The sequence below is a fragment of the Bison bison genome, unplaced genomic scaffold, assembly GCF_000754665.1.
Source record: "Bison bison bison isolate TAMUID 2011002044 unplaced genomic scaffold, Bison_UMD1.0 scf7180017864383, whole genome shotgun sequence".
NCBI lineage: Eukaryota > Metazoa > Chordata > Mammalia > Artiodactyla > Bovidae > Bison > Bison bison.
Window position 1 is genome coordinate 4,433,548 of NW_011494955.1, and position 21,573 is coordinate 4,455,120.

Sequence of the window (21,573 nt, forward strand, 5' to 3'; positions counted from 1 at the left end):
TTGTCCTATCTCTCCTTCCTGAGCTCACTCAGTCTTGTGGCTTTAAGGACTGTCCTAGAGAGCTGACTTCCAATACATATTTCTAGCCCAGAGCTCTTCCCTGACACACAGGTTTGTATATTCAGCAGACTCTTCAATGTCATCATCTATTAACTAGATATTAGTTGGATATCTAGTAGCATTTCAAAGCATGTCCAAAATCCAAATCAGATAGCATTAATGATAAAAAAAATCTGAGTAGTGTGCATCAGTCTCAAGACTGATATTTACAACTCTAGTGCAGTAGTATTGCTTTATTTGGGGGATAGACATCTTAGTTCTGAGCCTGTTCCTATAGTTTAGACTCCTGAAATAAACTTTCTCCTTTTTCTTTTTCTTTCTTCTTTTAGACCTTAGATTTAATGACAAATGAATTTGGGTGGTAGGAGACAGATCATTTTTTCTGAAAGTAAAAATGAAATTTAATTCTTTTCCCACTTGGTTTGTTCATCTTAGTAAAACCAGTTCTGTTTTTCAGGTATCATCTTTATCAGAGAGTGAGGAGTCTCAGGACTCATCTGACAGCATAGGCTCCTCACAGAAAACCCACGGGATCCTAGCACGGCGCCCATCTTACAGGTTAGTGCTCATGTATCAAATCCTGTGTGTGTTATATTAACCACAGGAGTTTGAATGATGTTATACAAAGCAAATTACATCAAGAAGAAACATGTGTTTGTATCAGAAGGCATGTGTTAAGAGAGATAGGCTTGAGCCAGGTTATGAAGGGCCCCTGTTGCTGTCCTAAGGAGGAATTTAGACTTACCTTCTGGCAAAGTATTAGATATCTGTATTTACTTTTAGTTAACTTTAATAGTAATTTGAAAGGACTGTAGAATTTAAGAATTGAACTTCTCTGTGTTCCCTTCCTTAGCCTCCTAGCTTTTGTCTCTTCCTTATGTGTGTCCCTTTGGTGAAACACAACTCTTCTACATTCTAGGCCTCATTTCCTCCTGGAAGCATTCTTTGTTTATTTCTCTGCAGCTTCCCAAGACCAGGTTAGGTCTTTCTTCAGTGGCATCCTGTAACTGATTCCTTTTATAGTATTTTATCTCATCCTATTAGAATTCCAGTTTATTTATGGGCATGGTCTATGCATTATTTTTTGTGATTCCAGAACCTATCAAAATGACCAGCTGAAAGTAGATGCTTAATAATTACTTGCTGAAGTAATGGAGAGCTGAAGTAGTACAACTCACAGAAAGCTTTTAAAATAACCTGGGTGATTTCATATAGGGTAGTGGGATATCCGGAGAAGGCAATGTCACCCCACTCCAGTACTCTTGCCTGGAAAAGCCCATGGATGGAGGAGCCTGGTTGGCTGCAGTCCATGGGGTTGTGAAGAGTCAGACACGACTGAGCGACTTCACTTTCATGCATTGGAGAAGGAAATGGCAACCCACTCCAGTGTTCTTGCCTGGAGAATCCCAGGGACGGAGGAGCCTGGTGGGCTGCTGTCTATGGGGTCGCAGAGTCGGACACGACTGAAGCGACTTAGCAGCAGCAGTGGGATATCTTTGACATGGGTGGATCTGAGACATTTCTGTGTTAGAATCGACAAAACCTGGTGACTAGAGGGTAGGAGGAAAGGGAGACAGAAAAGGATGAAATGTTTTTGAAAGACATAAACAAATGCATAAGGTTTTAGATCTTATAAGAGAATTTTGTATAGGGTGTAGGGTCATTCCTGCCTGATGGAACAAATGGGAAAGACTTCATAAAATATGTGATTTAGTTCATTATCAGTCTGATAAATTTTGAGAGTTAGGAGCAGGAATAGGTTTTGTGAGGCAGAAAGAGAGCTTCTTAGGCTGAGGAAACAGGGTAATAAAGGTGGATTATATGATATTGAAGAAGCTGGCCTGTTCTGGGAACTGGGAATTTAAGGTACAGAGAGGAACGGGTTGGTTTAGCAAGAAAAGGTAAACAGGAGCCTCGTTACTTAGAACCTTGTTACCATGTTAAGGAATTGAGACTCTACTGAATAAACAGTTAATGAACAGAAGAAATTTTGTCTGGAATTTGGGGGAAGGGGTATGTGAAAAATAAGCCTACTAAAAGGAGCTCGTAATCTGAAACTAAAAAAAAGTAATCCAGGGACTTCTCTGGTGGTCTAATGATTAAGACTCCATGCCTCTATGCAGGTGGCGGGGGTTTGATCCCTCATCAGGGATCTAAGATCCCACATGCCATACTGTGTGGCTTCAAAAAAGAGTAATCCAGTATGAAAGGAATTTCTCAGCTTTAGAAAACAATGTCCCAACCAGATAAATTAATATAAACTTACACCTAGATATATCTTATGAAGCAATAAAAATAAGATCTTTGGAAGAAAGCTTCCAAAGAGAAAAGATGTGACCATTAGGCAGACAACAGATTTTTGAAGTGTAGTATTAGAAGACAATGGACTAAAATCTTTAAATGACAAGAGAGCATATCAGTTGGCCGGAAATTACACATCCACCTGAACAATCACTCAGAAATAATGGTGAAGTTAAAATCATTTGAAGCTGATACAAGAAATTACTAAAGGGTACATGTCAGGAAGAATAAAATGAAATGAAACAAAAGGAATGTGAATATAAGAATGGTGAACCAAGACATTAAGATACCATTGACTTTTTAGAATAATACTAATAATGATTAATTTGAGTAGTTTAAAATGAAATGTAAAAAATATACCAGACAGAAACATATAAGACTGGAATGGTCTTCCAGAGTCTTGTATTAATTACTTTTAGACTGTTAGACATAATGACCAAAGGAATATGGGTAAAATGTTTACTTTTCAAATAGGGCTCTCTCAGCACAAAACAGTTAGCTCCTAGATAAAATACTTACTAATGAATTGTGCATTTATAGGAAATAATAGAAATGTCTTCTAACCCTACTCCAATAAATATAAAGCCATGTACATTAGCTGAAACCAGAATGGGAAGCAGAAGCAAGCAAGCATGAAAGCCAAGGTATACCCATTACTTCTGCAGGAAGGGACCATGAACCCAAGATTTTTGTATTAAGCTGAGAACCCTACAAGAAGCTAGAACATCTGAAACAAAGCTTCCCCAAGTTAAGTTTTCTGAATTTATCAAAAGTCAACCAAATATGGATTTACAGTCAGAAATCAAACATACGAGGAAATAAACCATCATAAGTGAGAATCAAAAGAAACAATATATAATCAACTCAAATGCAGAAAAAGTACTTAATAAAATTCAGCACCTACTCATATTTTTAGCAAGTAAAGAATAAAAATGGACTTTCCTAGCATACATAGACTTTGAGAACTGAACTATACATACGGCAGATCATAGGTCAAGTTCCAAACTGGCCACTACATGGTGCACACAGGGTCAAATCTGAAGAGCACTGCAGAGTCTTTGAAAACGGAAACGGATGTTGGAACTACAATGCACAGAAGGCCAATCAGGACTTGTGGCTTAGACACAACCAGGTTGATAGCCTGCTAAAAGAAGAATATCAAAAATTCTCTGCAGGATTTAAGAGTCAGGTGTCATAATATTGAAAATGTCCATTACTTGGCATACAAAGAACCTGGAAGAATCTTAACTTGTAAGGAAAGACTATCAGCAAATGCCATCATCTCCTAGATGAACAAGATAAGATACTGGAATTATATGACAAGGACTTTAAAGGAGCTATTACTGCAATGTTCTGACTAACAAGTAAGGGTAGATTCTCTTGAAATGAATGGAAAGATAGAAACTCTCAGCAAAAAAAATAGATATAAAGAGAACAAAATAGAAATTCTATAGCTGAGAAATACAGTTAACAGAAAAAAAACCTCACTGGATGGATTCAATAGGAGAACAGAGATAAGAAGTTACTCAACTTAAAGATAGTTCAATGGAGAGCATCCAGTCTGAAGAATAGAGATCAGAAAAATTAAGTCTCAGGGACTGGAGAAACAGTACCCAAAGATTTAACATTGTGTCATGCGAGTCATAGAACAGAAAAAAAGTATGTTGCAGAAAAAATAGTTTTTGAAATAATGACTGAAATGTGCCCAAGTTCAGTGAAACCTACAGATTCAGAAAACTTGGCAAATCTTAAACAGGATAAAACACAAAGAAACCTCTGCCCAGACATACCATAATCACATAGCTATGAAATAAACACATATTGTGAGCAATCACTTATATGACATACCACTTATAAGGGAATGCTGTGAAAGACTCTAGATTTCTCACCAAAACTGCAGGTTAGAAGAAATGAATAGCATTTTTAAAGTGCTGAAAGAAAAGAACTGTTAATCCAGAATTCTGTGTCTTGAAAAATAACCCTAGGAAATGGAGTTGAACTAAGTATTCTCAGATAAAAGAAAACTAAGAGAAATCATTAACAGTAGAGTTGCTCTAAAATAGCTACTAAGTTATTAAGACCAAAAGAAACTTGGAATAGCAAGATTTGGGCAAATAGACCGTTCTTCTGTGAATAGTTTGATAGTTGAAATATATTTGACAGTTGAAAAATGACACTGATGGGGCTTTCAGTATATGCAGAGGTAATATATAAGACAACTTACAAGATAAATGGGATAAGGTAGGGATTTAATATGGTAGTAAGGTTTCTAAGGTTCACTTCAAGTGGTAATACATTGACTAAGTAGACTTGTCATCTGTATTGTAACACCAGAGCAACTACTAAAGAAACTATACGAAGAGATTTAGTCAAATACACAATAGGTAAATTAAAATAGAGTTTTTAAAACTCTTAACTCAAATGCAGAAGAATTTTTTAAAAAAGCAAATAATAAAATGTTAGTTCCACCAGTATCAATAATTATATTAAGAGAGCATGGGACTTCCCTGGTGCGCCAGTGGTTAAGACTCTGCACTTTCCAACCTAAATGTCCATCAACAGAGGAATGGATAAGAGAAGATATGGTCCATATACACAATGGAATATTACTCAGCCATAAAAGGAACAAAATAGTGCCATTTGCAGAGACATAGATAGACCTAGACTCTGCCATACAGAGTGAGGTGAGTCAGAAAGAGAAAAACAGATACTGTATAATATTGTTTATATTTGGAATCTAGGAAAATGGTACAGGTGAACTTATTTGCAAAGCAGAAATAGTGACACAGATGTAGAGAAAAAATTTACAGATACCAAGATGGGTGAATGGGATGAATTGGGAGATTGGGATCGACATATATACACTATTGTGTATAAAATAGATAAATTAATGAGAACCTGCTGTATGTAGCACAGGGGACTCAACTTAATGCTCTGTGGTGACCTAAACAGAAAGGACATTTAAAAAGAGGGGATATATATGTATGTATAACTGATTCACTTTGCTGTACAGCAGAAATTAATACAACACTGTAAAGCAACTACACTCTATAATAAAAACCAATGTTAAAAAAGACTGCACTTCCACTACAGGAGGCATGGGTTCCATCCATGAGCAGGGAGGTTCCACATGCCCTGTGGTGTGGCCAAAAAAAAAAAAAAAGAGCACATGACTTAAACTCACTAGTTAAAAGAGATTATAAAACTGTATACCAGTATTCCTTGTGAATACAGACACAAAAATCTTCAACAAAATACTAGTAAATCAAATTAACAAATAGAAGGTATTATATACCATACTTGAGTAGGATTTATTCCAAGAATGGAAAATTGGTTTAACATCTGAAAGTCAATTAATGTAATAAATCATATTTGTAGGATAAAACCAAAAAACGTATAGTCATCTCAACAGACACAAAAAGCATTTGATGAAATCGGGGTTAAAGGGCTTCCCCAATGACTTAGCACTAAGGAATCTGCCTGCCAATTCAGGAGATGCAAGAGACACAGGTTTGATCCTTGGGTCGGGAAGATTTCCTGGAGGAGGGAATGACAACCTACTCTAGTGTTCTTGCCTAGAGAATCCCAGGGAGAGAAGAGCCTGGCAGGCTGCAGTCCGGCTGAATGACCAGGCACACACGCAGTGCCCTTTAATGATAAAAATCCTCATCAGACAAATAGATGGGAATTTCCTCAACTTGATGATGAGTATCTACAAAAGCCTGTAGCTGACATATTTAATGGAGAAAGATTGAATATTTTCTCCTCCTAAGAGCAGGCACAAGACAAGGCTGTGAATGTCTCATTACTTCTACTCTCAGGCAGTTAAGAAAATTAAATAAAAAGCATACTGGAAAGGAAGAAATAAAAGTTTGCAGATGACAGTGATTACGTATATAGAAAATCCCAAAGGATCCACTAAAGTAGAAATAATAAGTTCAGCAGGATTGCAGGATACAAAATGAATTGTATTTCTCTACATTAGCAATAAACAATCCAGAAATGAAATTAAGAAAACAGTCCTACTCATAACAACATAAACTGTATAAAATACTTGAAATTAAATTTATAAATCCAAATTATATATCAGATCAGCCAAAAAGTTTGTTTGGGTTTTTTCCATATGGAAAAGCCTAAATGAACTTTTTGACCAGTCAAGTAAATTTAACAGATGTATATAATATTAATACTTGCATATTGAAAACTATAAAACTTCATTGAGAGGAATTTTAAAAAATCTTACCTGAAAAGACATTACATGTTCATCAACTGGAAGACTGAATATTGTTAAATAACCCAGTTAAAACATGAGGAAAAGACTAGAATATCCAGAGAAGAAATACAAATGGCCAATAAGCATGTAAAAAATTGTTTAGCATGATTTGTCATTCAGTTCAGTGCAGTCGCTCAGTCGTGTCTGACTCTTTGCGACCCCATGAATTGCAGCACGCCAGGCCTCCCTGTACATCACAAACTCTCAGAGTTCACTCAGACTCAACGTCCATCGAGTCAGTGATGCCATCCAGCCATCTCATCCTCTGGCATCCCCTTCTCCTTCTGCCTCATCATTAGGTAAATGCAAATCAAAGTAATGAGATACCACTTCAAACCTAGTAGGATGCTTAAAAAATCCCAAACAAAGCATAACAAATGTTGGTAAGGGGGACAGTGTCTGTGGAAACAAGCTGGCAGTTCTTCAAAATACTGAACATATTTACCTTATAAACCACTACTACTATTGCTATACATATAACCAAGAGAAATAACATAATGAAAACAAAAATAAAGTGGATGTATTAGTATCATACAAAATAGACTTCAGAGCAAAAAAATTTATCAGAGATAAAGAGAAAATCAGTTCACCAAGAAGATATAACAACCTTAAATATGTATGCACTTAACAACAGAGCTTCAGAATACATGTATCAAAAACTTACAGAACTGAAAAGCAATATAAATCCACAGTTATAGTTGAAAATTTGTGTACATCTATCTTAGTATCCAACAGAAGTTACAGCAGAAAATAAGCAAGATTATAGAACTGAACAATACCATCAACCAGTTGGATCTAATTGGCATTGTTAGAACACTTCACCTACGTGCACAAAGAATATCCACCAAGAAAGACCACGTCCTGGATCATAACAAACCTTAACAAATTTAGAAAAATTGAAATTACACAGAGTTCTTTACTCATACTTGAATTAGACTAAAGCCAATAAAGGAAAGATAACAGGAAATCTCCATACAGAAATTAACACACTTAGAAATAATCTGTGGACCAAACAGAAAATCTTAAGGGAAATTAGAAAACATTGAACTTAATGAAAGATAAAAATACAAAATACCAAACTCTGTAGGAAATAACAAATCAATAGGAAATAGACGGAAATTTACCTTATTAAAAACACTTTATAGGAAGGAAGGTCTCAAATCAACGGTCTCAGCTTTCACTTTAAGAAACTAGGGGAAAAACAAAATAAGCTTAAAACAAGCAGGAGAAACAAAATAATAGAGATTAAGAGCAGAAATCAGGGAATTCCCTGGCAGTCTGTTGCTTAGGACTCCATGCTTCCACTGCTGGAGGGTTCAGTTCCTGGTTGGGGAACTAACATCCTGCAAGACAAAGTGGCGCACGTGGGGGTGTGGGAGAGCAGAAACCTGTGAACTTAAAGAGAAAACAAACAGAGATAATATAACTGAAAGGTGGTTCTTTGCGGGGGTAGGGGGTGTGGAATCAGTAAAATTGATAATTTTGTAGCAAGATGGCTGGATGGTGACTATAAAGGGAAGAAGTCACAGGGACAAACCTTGTCAACCATGTCATTTATTCTGGTAGGGAACCATTTTGCACATGAGTGATTTGATCTCACTGACATTTTAAAAAGATGACTGGTTGTTGTGTGGAGAGCAGGCTGTAGCAAGGAGAACCTGCTAGAGGCTGTTGTTCGGTCAGGAGGAGCTGGTGGCATGGACTTGGGGAACCATAGTGGAGGTGATTAGGATGGGTAAGATTCTGAATATATTTTCAAGATAGAGACAATGAGATTTGTTTATGAATTGGATAAAGGTTGTGAGAAAGAAGACAACTCCAAAATTTTTGAAAAGAAGAGTTGATATTTACTGACATGGGTAAGACTGCCAGGGGTAGGATATCTGATACTAGATTTGGAGGTATTAAGTTTGAGGTGCCTATTGAATGGAAGCATTCAATAGACAATTGGATATGTGAGTTTCGAGTTCAGGAGAGAAGCTGAGAAAATACCATTTTGAGGGGTCATCAGTGTACACAAGGTATTCAAGCCTTTGGGACAGATGAGCTCATTGGAAAGAATGTAGATGGAGAAGTCCAAAAGACGGCTCTTTAAGATGCTCCAAGGTTGAATAAGGAGGATGAGGAAGAATGTAAGACAATGGCAAATAGTATCTCAAAATATAGTAAAAATAAAGTAATATATGCGGGAATGATAAATAACAATTTAGATAATGGCACTCATTGAGAGGGAAAAGGGAAAGGAATTGGTGGTGACATTTTGGTGTATATGTAACTTAATTCCTGTTAAAATGAGGTATCTGAAGCAAACATGGCAAAATGGCAATCAGTTGATTCCTGGTATACGGTACATAGGTGTTTTACCTTCTATCCTTTTTTTTTGCTGAGCTGGGTCTTGCACAACTTTTCTCTCGTTGAGGTGAGCTGCTCTTGAGCTACTCTCTAGCTGTGGCGTGCAGGCTTCTCATTGTGGTGGCTTCTCTCGTTGCTGAGCACGGGCTGTAGGGTGCACGCGCTCAGGAGTTGTAGTTCTCTGGCTCTAGAGCACAGGCTTAGTAGTTGTGGCACAGACTTAATTGCTGCACAGCGTGTGGGATCTTCAAGGAACCAGGGATTGAACAGTGGCTCCTGCATTGGCCAGCAGATTCTTTACCACTGAGCCACCAGGGAAGCCCTTCTGTACTTTCTGTGCTCAAAATCTTTCGTAACTTAAAACTGAAAAAGAAATGGGCACAGCATTCCACCTCTTCAGGCAAGGTTGGCTGCTTAGGACCATGCAGGCAGTTTGTTAAATGTATTCTCGAGCTCTGTCCTGACCAGCTCACTCAAATCATCAGAGGCGCCATTTGGGAGTCTGGATTCAATAAGCCTCTCCAGATGATTCTGGTACATAGCAGGTTTGGGAAGCACAGTGGCGGTTCTGCAGATGGCTAACACAGAGTTCACAGGACCGCCACGTCCTTTGTTCTCCACTGTGGAACTTCTGCTAGTGTACTCTACACTTGTAGTTCTTGCTGGGAAGACTGTCCAGGTTAAGGGGACCAAGCTGGGAAAGGATCTTCAACATGTGATAAGAGAACATCTGAAGGATCTGAAGTTATCTGGCCGCCAATGAAGAACACCTGAAGCAGTTGTCAGATACTGCAAAGCTAGGGCATGGATATAGGATTAGGGTATAAAGTTTAACTTTCTCTGGTTTCACTGGGTGGAATTAGCTTTGAATCTAAACAAGGATGAGCTCTAGCCATCCAATAATTGAATAGTTTGCTTTGTGAAATTGTGGATGCCTTATTCTTATAAATAGAAGCTGTTAGTAATGTTAGAGAATTCCTGAATGGACTGGAATTTTAGCATAGGTAACATGAAAGATCTCTTTTAATGCTAAGGGTTATTTTGTTTTTCTTTGTGATTCTTTTTTGTTACTGTTTTTGCACAAGTAGTTAAGGTTTTCTAATTTTTCTCCAACAAACGTGGAATTCTTGAGTAAAAATTTCTTTTTTCTTTTCTTCTCAGAAACAAATAATGCTCCTTCCATCCCCAGCTGTGTTTTGGAAGACCTTTCTTTTCAGCAAGGCATCTTTTTCCATTCCCTTATTTTTGCCTTATTTTTGTGGAGTCAAGTATACTTCTTGTTAAATAATGAATTTTATTTATCACAAGGTACTCTGTTTTTATAGTATTTTTTTTATAATTTCCATCAAAGTTAGGAAAATGGACTCTATCCCCCTAATTTATACACACATATATACATTTTTTTACACATGGTTTATCACCAGATATCGACTGTAGTGCCCTGTGTTATGCAGTAGGGTATTGTTTATCCATTCTAAATATTACCAGTTTGAATTCACTAACCCCAAACTCCCAGTTCATCCCCTTCCACCTTGGCAACCACCAGTCTTAGAGTAGTATTTTTAATCTTCTTGTTTCTTTCTGAGAACTATAGGTTTCTCTTCCTTTATAGAGTTGAAGGTTGAAAAAATAAGTTTAATCTATTGATTGATCACTGCACCATGCAGCATGTAGGATCTTAGTTCCCAGACCAGGAATCAAACCCGTGCCCTCTGCAGTGGAAGTGTGGGTTCTTGACCATTGGGCCGCCAGGAAAGTCCCCAATTTGATCTTTTTAAATAAAGGTAACTGACACTGTTTAGAAAATGAATAGCACCTTGTACTCACAGTGGAGCCACCTCTCCTATAAAGAGACCTTTTCTACCTCTGCAAGGGCCTTGTTGTTGAAAAGGCACTCTGTGGGTATTTGTTCATTGTCTCTTTTCAGGTCATCATAAACTAAAATGTAACCAGCCTGCTAAACAACGTCTTGTTGTTTAGTCACTAAGTCATGTCTGCTGCTTTGCAGCCCCATGAACTGCAGCACACACCAGGCTTCCTTGTCTTTCACTATCCCTAGCTTGAGATAAAAAAAATAGTATGTGCTAAACAAATGATTCCTTGACACCACAGTTTAGGTGTTTACTGCTGCTGCTAAGTCGCTTCAGTCGTGTCCAACTCTAGGTGTCTCCTAGATCACTGTATTTTTAACCTGAAATTGAAAGAGGTTTAGTAATTTCTTTTTGTAAAGTTGTCCTCATTACCAACATTAATAATAGAGTTCTATTTTTCACAGAAAGATTTTGAAAGACCTATCTTCTGAAGATATACGGGGAAGAAAAGGAGACGGAGAAAACCCTGGAGTCTCTGCTGTCACTTCTATGTCTGTTCCAACTCCCATCTATCAGACCAGCACCGGACAGTACAGTACGTACCAGAGGCATTTCCCACCTGACAGACACAGAAAATAACCTTCCTGGGTGAAGAAGCTGGTATAGACTGTCATGCTTTAATAGTGATGAGTATTAAAGGATAATAAGTAACATTTTGAGCCAGAAATAATGCAGAGTTCTTTTTTAGCATTATCTCATTTATTCCCTACAACAATTTTGTAAGGTGGGCGGTTACCAATTTATGAGGGAACTGAGGTTAGAGAGTTAGACAATTACTATCCCTAAAGTCACACAGCTTGCTAGTGATACATAGCTTACATACTTATTTTGGGGGTAAGTCTGTGAGTTTTGACAGATGGAGTTGCCTAAGCACCACCACAATCAAGATACTTCATCACCCCCAAGAAATTCATTTGCGTTGTCCCATTTGTAAATAACCTCTCCCTTCTCTCATAAGCCCTGTTCTTTAAGTCTAATTGGCTCTTGCCACAAAACAGCTGTCCTATTCTAACCACCTCTCACCATCTCTACCACCTGGGTTTATACTGTCATCTGAACTACTGCAGTATCCGATTAGTTATCTTGCTTCCCATTCTTGCTCTGATAGTTTTCAATATTGCAGCCAAAGCAGTTTCTTTTAAATGTCTTATTAGATTACACCACTTTAGCTCAAAATCTTCCAGTGGCTTTCTGACACATTTAGAATAAGTCCTACACGTCCTGCATTCAGGATCTGGCTTTGCCTACTCTGGTCTCATCTCCTGCCACTTGATGCCATTTGGCCACACAGACTTTCTTGCTGCTGCTTAAACACATGAAGCTCATTTCTGCCTCAGGATCTTTGGAGGTGTCATCCCTACCACCTGCACGTTCTTGACCCAGATCCTCACATGGCTTACATCCTCACTCTTGCTCTGCTTAAGTGTCACCTCCTCAGAGAGACCACTGTGGCTAAAATATATTGCTCCACCCTTTATTTTCTTAGGTACTTTTCCAATATAATTACATGTAAATGCTTTAAAGTATATTTGTTTAATTATAGAATATATATAATTATAGATTAGCTTATTTGATTTATGAATATAGTTCCTTGAGGGAGAGAACTTTGTCTTGTTCACAACTATAACCTTGGCATATTGGGTCTGGCACGTAGTAGGCTTTCAGTAAAATGTGTTATGAACATGTAGTTTAAGAATATATATAGAATATTTTTGAGAACACAAACTGGGAAAAGTGGTTGCAAGGAAGGAAACTTAGGAGCAGAGCTTAGAAGCAGTTGGGAGGTTCACTTTTCATTTTAAACAAAACTGAATTTTTTTAATCATACATGTATTATTATTTCCAAAAATATTTACGACAGCGTATTAGCAAAAGTTATGATACATGGTTTACTATTATGAAAACTATATAGAAACTTAGGCCAGTATTTCATATGTTACAATCCAAGTACAGAACAGTACATGTTGTATTAAGGGCAGTTTGATGCAGCAGAACTTCCTTGGTGATGCAGATGTTCTATATCTGCATTGTTCAGTACAGTAGCTCCTAAGCTGTGTGACTACTGAGCACCTGGTGAGACTGAGGAACTGAATTTTTTATTTTAATTAATTTAAATAGCCATATGTGGCCCATGGCCACTATACTGAATAGTACAGATAGAGAGTAAATTCAACCAGGTAAATACATATGTTAATCAAGTACAGGAAGATATATTGCAAAAATGAAAACACTTCTGTATTAGTGTATACATTTGCATAAATCAGAGGACATGTATCTATAATGTGTGTGAATAGATAAATGCATCGGGTCTTAGTTGTGGTGCACGGACTCCCTAGTTGTGGCCACGGGCTCAGTCGTTGCAGCACACAGGCCTGGTTGTTCTGCAGCATGTGGGATCCTAGTTCCCCGACAGGGGATGAACGAATGCAGGGTACCTCTGTCCGCTGCATTGCAAGGCAGTTCTTAACCACTGGACCGTCAGGGAAGTCCCTGTATTTTGATATTATATATCAGTCTATATGAGCATAGGGAGATGCCAGGAAGGATGTGCACCAAAAATAATGGTTACCTCAAGAGAGTGGTAGGAAATGGCAAGTGGAATAAATAGGGATAATGGGCCTTTTACTTTTTTTTTAATATATTTTGTTTTTTATTTATCGGCTCACTGGGTCTTCATTGCTGCGTGCAGCCTTTCTCTAGCTGTGGAAAGCAGGGGCTGCCCTCTGGTTGTAGTGCATAGTCTTCTGACTGTGGCAGCTTCTCTTATTATGGAGCATGGGCTCTGGGGCAGGCCAGCGCAGTTGCCCTGTGGCTTATGGGATCTTCCCAGACCAGGGATTGAACCTGTGTCCCCTGCCTTGCAAGGCAGATTCTTAACCACTGGACCACCAGGGAAGGCCAGACTTTTCCTTTTTATATATATTTATGTATGTATGTCGGAGAAGGCGATGGCACCCCACTCCAGTACTCTTGCCTGGAAAATCGCGTGGACAGAGGAGCCCAGTAGGTTGCAGTCCATGGGGTCACGAAGAGTCGGACAGGACTGAGCTACTTCACTTTCACTTTTCACCTTCATGCTTTGGAGAAGGAAATGCAACCCACTCCAGTGTTCTTGCCTGGAGAATCCCAGGGACGGGGGAGCCTGGTGGGCTGCCGTCTATGGGGTCGCACAGGGTCGGACACGACTGAAGCGACTCAGCAGCAGCAGCAGCAGCATGTGTGTATGTAGTGTCTGTTACAGGGAAAGAGATGAAAGTAATTGCTACTGTAAATTTAAAACAAATCTCTACATCTGAAAAACTTTAATGTCTTTTCTTCTGAAGTCATTTTATAAATTATGTGGGAGTATTTGTGGTGTGGCAGTAGGGAAAGGCTGAGGATAACTAGAAACAGTGTCACCACTGGAGAGTGGAGCTGAGAAAGCCTGTGAAGATTTATTTTTTCATTACGTAACCTTTTATCCTTTCTGAATTCCATAGGCACACTTACCTAGTCAAAAAATTTTAAGATAAAATCTTTCTAATGCTTTTAAATAAAAATTACAGACTGTGTTACTCTTTCCTTCTACTTACTTTTGCTTTAAAAGTTAGTTGTCAGTGGTATCCCCTTCTCATGCCCCAGAACTGCTGTGACAACATTAACAATTAGCATGTAGTGCTCCATAGAGCCCAAAATGACCAGTTATTGTATAATTTAAGACTAAATTTAAGATTAGTGCAAACTTTTATCTGAAATACAAAATTTTATCAAGAAATGCCAAATTTTCCTTCTTTTACATGGAGCTCAACAAAAGTAACCAACAGTCATCAAGTGAAATTGCATTTAAACCTGTTTTAATAAAAAGCGATTGTTTTGTTTACCAGTCCTTTGTAGTAAGTATGTTGTATAGCCTTACATTAGCTATGTTTTCTCTTTGGTTAAAGTTGCCATTGCCCCAAATGGAGCCTTACAGCTGGCCAGTCCAGGCACAGATGGAGTACAGGGCCTTCAGACATTAACCATGACAAATTCAGGCAGTACTCAGCAAGGTACAACAATTCTCCAGTACGCACAGACTTCTGATGGACAACAAATACTTGTGCCCAGCAACCAGGTTGTTGTACAAAGTAAGTATGCTTAAGTATCTATGGAAAGCATCCAGAGTACTTTGAAAGGTACGTATGAATTTTAACTCATTCTTTGGACCACACAGCTGCGTCAGGAGATATGCAGACATATCAGATCCGTACTACACCTTCAGCTACTTCACTACCACAGACCGTGGTGATGACATCTCCCGTGACCCTTACATCTCAGACATCCAAGACAGATGACCCCCAACTGAAAAGAGAAATAAGGTTGATGAAAAACAGGTAAGTAGTAAAATTATACTATCAGAATGGGTGATGCGTGTTTATAAATCTCAGAAAGATTTTAACTGAGATTATATGTTAGAAATGAGAAGAGTTTGTATCAGTTCTATTTTAATTGTTAATCTGTCTTGTATGTTTCTAGCAGCTCAGTGAGTCCCTTTACACAGTCTCTTATTAATATGTGACCTAGAGCTCTTCCATTTCTGTTGTGTTCTTCAAATAGCACTCTTAAGAAAAACTTTTTAAACAGTATTGTTCTTGTTGGGTTGACAAAGTTAAGTGAAAATAATAATTTGCTGCTTGCTGTTTGTTGACTAGAGTAAGAATAGGGAAGAATTACTAGGTTTCTGCCATAATACCTAGTATACTTATGGATACAGAATAGTTCTTAAAAATGAATTTTGATCGTGAAAATGTAGTAGTCATTTAACCCCCAGAAACATTACCTTTCATTTACTATATATTTTAAACAACGCTGTTTGCATCTCATGTACATCTGGTATTAAAACTAATTCTTTGAGAAAAATAATCTAATGGATAGCTTTTTGCAGTGTGTTCAGGGGAGAAGAAAAAAGATACCAATAAACTATATTAGAAACAAAAAAGGGTAAATAGCTACAGATTACAACAAATTTTTAAAATTTTAATAAAGTTCTATTTTCAGATCCTCTTGAGTAAGAAAATCAGAATAAAAGGATAATTTTCTAGAGCAATAAAAATTACCATAAAGGAGCAGATGGATACACTTAGTTACTTCAAGATAAAATGTTTTACTAAAAATAAAAGGGAGCAATTATCACTGTAAATAAAATTGGAAACAAAGCAGAGACCATCTGTTGTTTTGGAGGTTCCAACAAATACAGTAAGACAAGTAAATGAAATAAGTCATGTAAATATTAGAAAAGAATCCTATTTCTTTGCTGATGATATGATTGTGTACCTAGGAAACCCAGAAGACTTGTTAAAAATTACTAGAGTGAGACTTCTCTTTCTGACAATGTAACTTCAACTGCATAATATTTTTAAAAGCTTGATGAAATATAAAAACCATTCTTCTACATGATTGGATGAGCATGCAGAAAGAGATCTGTTGAGGTTAGAAATGAACCAGAAGCACAGGACCATGATGTTAATAAGCACTGAAGCAGCTGCTATATATTCCTGGGGATAAGTTCAGATCTTTGTAATTGGCATAGCTTTCGTATGCAGAGGGGACCAGGGACAGAGCGTAGGGACTCCAGCTTGGAGAACTGGACCAAAGATTTTCTTCCTTGAGGTCAAGACCCAAGGAGATCTACACCCATAAGCTGAGAACTGTAACTTAAAAAATGGGTATCGGGACTTCCCTGATAGTCTGGTGGCTAAGAATCTGCCTGCCACTGCAGGGGACACTGATTCAGTCCCCTGGTCCAGGAACTAAGATCCATATGCCACTGAGCCTGTGCGCCCTATAGCTGTCTTCTGCAACAAGAGAAACCGCCACAGTGAGAAGCCCACGTGCCACAACTAGAGAATAGCCCCGCGCACAGCAACAGAGGTCCAGTGCAGTCCAAAAAAATAGAGAAATAACGGGTGAGGGTTCATAGGGCCCCCGGTTGCTTGGAGAGAGCAACCTCAACACAGGCTCTAAAGAATTCCTACACATTGAATTCTAACAAATATAAGTTGAAAAATCAGAATACCCGAAGAATTAGGCCTCCGTTATATATGCCAAGCCCTTAGACCATTTTCACAAAAAATTATTTCCATTTTCTTGAGGAAACTGAGGCCTAGAGAAGTCTAGTTACTTGACCAAGGTTACACTGCCCAGTAAGTGATAAGAGGTAGGATTTAAATTCATGGGTCCAGGTTTTAGGGTCCAGAGTCTTGAGGAATAATACCACACAGCCTTTTAGAAGCAAGAGTCAGCAGAAAGAGCAGACAACAGAATGAGTGTTGTGAAGTCTTCAGTTATCTAATAAGAGAGATGGAAAGAAGCATGTTTTTCATATTTAGAAAAGGATGTCATTGAAAATCATCAAAGATCAAGAGACTATAAAAATGATAAAAATTGGAGAAGAAAAGTAAAACTGCTATTTTAATTTTAACAAAGATACATTCATTTGCTTAGAATATCCAGGAGAATAATCTGCAAACTCTCTAGAAATGAAAAAGAACCAGTTCTCTTCAACAGTATACTAGAAATCCTTGCCAGTTTAGTAAATCAGGAAAAAAGAGGGAATATTACAAGGATTTAAATGAAGAAAATAAAAGCTGTTACTATTTTTTGTATGATTGCCTGATTTAAAAAAAAAAATTTTGATTTAGAGAAGGATTACTGTAAGTAATGAATTTATAAGGTTACTAGATATAAAATCAGTTTCAAAGATCAACTGTCGTCTTCACATCAGCAATAAAGAGTTTGGTAAATAGTTATTTAAAAGATACTTATATTATCAATAAATGAAATATATGAGAATAAATCTAACAAAAGATGTCCAGGACACTTACGGAAAATATTGTTTTTTAGAGACATTAAAGAAGATCTAATAAATAAATGGAGAAATATACAATGTCCACAGATACAGAAACTCAGTATTATAAAGATGACTATTTTTCCCCCCAATTGATCCATAGATTCAATGCAGTTCCAATCAAAACCCAAACAGGTTGTTTGAAGAACTTGACAAGTTGATATTAAAATTTATAGAAGAGTAAAAAAAAGGGTCAAGAGCAGCCAAAATATTCCAGACAAGAATAAGATGAGGAGATAATCAAATCTTGTTTAAACCGTGAATTAAAATAATGTGATACTGGCATCGAGGTAAACAAAATCACTAGTGAAATAGAGTAGAGAGCTCAGAAACACATCTGTGAATACATGAAACCTTGGTAGGGCAGATTATTGGGGGAAGGAGGGACTCCAATAAATGATGCTAGGATAGTTACTTTATGTGAAAAAATTTCAAATTTCTTCCTCACACCATAGCAGATGAATTAAAGAGTATGTGAAAGGTGAAATTTTAAAGAACTTTTAGGTTGAAAATATATAATCTCATAGTTTCAAGTGTAGGCAAGATTCCTTAAAATAACACACACATAAAAAATTAACATGAAAGATTGATAAATCTTCATTAAAATCAGTAACTTATTAAAAGAAAGTGAAAATATAAGCTTCAAATCTATAGAAGATATTAGCAACATATCTGCCCCCCCAAAAAAAGATTTCTTTGAAAAAATATAAAGATCATCTGAATTAATAAGTACAACCCAACTGAAAAAAAGTTGAATATGTTTTTGAAATGATACACAACTCCACATCTAGAAGAAAATTAAATTGGACTCCTATTTAATACCACATACAGAAGTAATTACAGATGGATTAAAGCAAACTCTGAAAATTAAGCAATAAACTCTTGAAAATAAAATTTAGGAATATATAGTGCATGGTAGTTTTTAATCTAAGCCAAGAAAAAGACTAAAAAAGAGAATTTATCATATAAGAAATAAAAATATCAGAAATCAAGTGGTAGATTAGAAAATTATATAGAAACAGATAATGGGTTAGTATGTATAATTCATTGAGAGTTCTTAGGTTGTGTGTCTTTATAGTAATTTCTAAATGTAAAATAGGCAAAAAGTATGAATGAACAGGCAAATAAGAGCAGACCCATAGGAGACTGTTAAACTTTTGAAAATGTTCCGTTTCACTAGTAGTTAGGGAAGTGAAATTAACAATGAAATGCCTGCATGACAAAGAACTGTGTACCAATATAGAGACATCATTAAAATAGTATGTGTCAAAAAAAGCAAGTTGCAGATAATATCTTCAGTTTTTAGTTCAAAAAAAAATTCAAAATACTTTTTTACTTGTTGTATATGTATATAAAACTTCAATGAAAATCCACAGATATATTCTAACAGGACATGTACAAAACTGAGTATCAAAACATTGTTTATAATTAAAAATTGGAGTTTAGAGGATTTATATGTCCAAAGTTAACCAGAGGACCCACACGTTTCACTTCTTGGTGTTCATCCAAGAGAAATGGGACATATGTTCTCAGAGACTGGCACAAGGACATGCGTAGCAGCTAAAACTAGTAAATGGCTCAACAGAATGGATAAACAAATTGTAATGATATCCATACAGTGGAGTATGGATAAACCTCAAAAATACACTGAGTGACAGGAGACCAGACACAAGAGTGCATTCTGGATAACTGTTGTCTGAAGGAAATTCTGTTATAGAATAGGAAAAACTTCATCTCCGGTGATAAGAGGGGACTTCTGGGGCAGTAAACATGTCTGACTCGATGGATGTGTGGGTTATATAGGTACATGCATGCATTTGCCATAGCAAATTGAATTCTGCACTCACTGTATATAGATGATACCCTAATTTTGTTTTAATGAGGGGAAAAAAAGGATGACCAGGGAAAATTACTGAAGTGCATTTACCATTTAAAGAATGTGAACTTTTTTCTAACTTTTTTCACCTGGGCTTCCCAGGTGGTGCAAGTGGTAAAGGAGCTGCCTACCAATGCAGGTTAGATGTAATAGACATAATACGTGCCGGGTCGATTCCTGGGTCAGGAAGATCCCATGGAGAAGGGAATGGCAGTCCACTCCAGTATTCTTGCCTGGAGAATTCCATGGACAGAGGAGCCTGGCGGGCTGCACTTCATAGAGTGGCAGAGTCAGACACTACTGAAGCAATTTAGCACACACACAGCACACGTTTACCATTTAAAGAATTTGAACTTTTTTCTAACATTGGTTTTTAATGCTTATATTTAGAGAAGCTGCTCGAGAATGTCGCAGAAAGAAGAAAGAATATGTGAAATGCCTGGAAAATCGAGTCGCAGTTCTGGAAAATCAAAACAAAACTCTAATAGAAGAGTTAAAAACTTTGAAGGATCTTTATTCTAATAAAAGTGTTTGATTCTTAAGAAAGAAAATATTTTTGTGGACTTGCGTAAAAATTAGATGGATTTCTTTTTAGTGGAGTTTTATGAATTAAAAGGTCAAAAATGAAGCTTTTTATTTAGGTTTTTACAACTCAAAGAGAAATACCTTACATGAGAGATCTGGTGACAGAGGATAAAGTGGAAAAAGACCTTCAAGGAAGTTACTGGCACAACTGGAAGCTCTGTAAAAATTAAACATACTCAAGAAACATTTGAAATGAACTTTCACCAATTCAAATTTTCTAAATAACAATAGTTGCCAATATTCCAAAAATGGTAGATAAGATGAAATTTGGTAAATCAAATCTTTACAAATAAATCAGTTTACCGTTACAGGTTTGCATTTCTGTTTCCTAAAATTTATCTTTCTTCAATTGTGTGTGTGTGTTCTGTTTCTGCCAATAAATTCTACATTGCAAATAGAAAAGAAAAGCTAATACATAACTAAATATATAAATTATGTATCTTGATTATATATACTTGTTCCATTGTCAGGTCTCAAATGGGTTTTTAAAAGTCTTCGTTGGACTCAGGAGGGGTTTTGAGACTAGGTTAACAATTTTTGAGGCCTTGTCCTAAAAGACATCTAAGGTACATGAATGGAGTATGGTGATTTTGTAACATTTTTTATCAGAAAGGAAAAAGAATTGTTTAAAAGTTTGATACTTTTAAATAGTTTTTTGGTTACTCTGGGAATGGTGATTTTCTACCAATATTTAATAAATTGTTTTTTGATTCTATATTCTGTATGCAGTTGAATATACCTTACTTACTCTGTTGTGCTTTAATAGAATGGAATGTTTACAGGCCCTTAAGATAGAGTATTTTGAAAACCTTCTGAAGATGCATACCAAAGTTTTCCAAGAGGATTTTATAATCAGTTTAATGTAAGGTTTATCAGATTCTAAATACAGTTACTAAGGCAATTTTATGTTAGAGACTATTTTGTAATGTAGTGAATGGTACATTTATAAGAAAAGTGACTGCCAATATATTTTTATAGCTAATCTTTATAAATTCTAAAGTTAAGTTTTTAATGATTATTTTAAATGTTTATATAGTTTGTTAGTAAAAAATATTTTGCATCTCAAAGTATCATTTTTATATTATGGGAAGCAAAGTTTCCAGATTGGCTAATATTTGAATTGTAAGTTTTGTATGCAGTTTATCCAAAGTCAAGAAATGCTGTCAGCACACCAGTGTTCAACCTCTGTATTCCAACTTGTATACACTTTAAAATTGTACTGCAAAACTATTGTGCGCTTCTTATACAATATGTATCATATTGTTGTGTATGAAATTAAAGGACATTTGATAAAATTAAGTTTGCTGAATATAAAATACATTGCTTGATATATGAATGACAAGCTTCCTGATAACCATTTTGTTAATTATACTAACTATAGTGCATTCCT

General features: G+C 36.6%; 1 protein-coding gene across 6 annotated transcripts in view; it reads left to right on the forward strand.

Moving 5' to 3' along the window:
• The window catches only part of ATF1 (activating transcription factor 1), a 66,192-nt gene extending 44,673 nt beyond the window's left edge, over positions 1 to 21,519 (forward strand). For 5 of the 6 annotated variants that reach the window (XM_010857816.1, XM_010857820.1, XM_010857817.1 and 2 more), the window contains exons 4-8: positions 518 to 618; positions 11,262 to 11,392; positions 14,781 to 14,963; positions 15,050 to 15,209; positions 19,989 to 20,491. In XM_010857816.1, the coding sequence (XP_010856118.1) occupies positions 518 to 618; positions 11,262 to 11,392; positions 14,781 to 14,963; positions 15,050 to 15,209; positions 19,989 to 20,133 (720 nt within the window). In that variant the 3' untranslated portion in view covers positions 20,134 to 20,491. Of the gene's footprint in view, positions 1 to 517; positions 619 to 11,261; positions 11,393 to 14,780; positions 14,964 to 15,049; positions 15,210 to 19,988 lie in introns of all 6 variants that reach the window. The other variant, XM_010857821.1, reaches the window with a different exon arrangement.
• Positions 21,520 to 21,573: the final 54 nt, after the last annotated feature.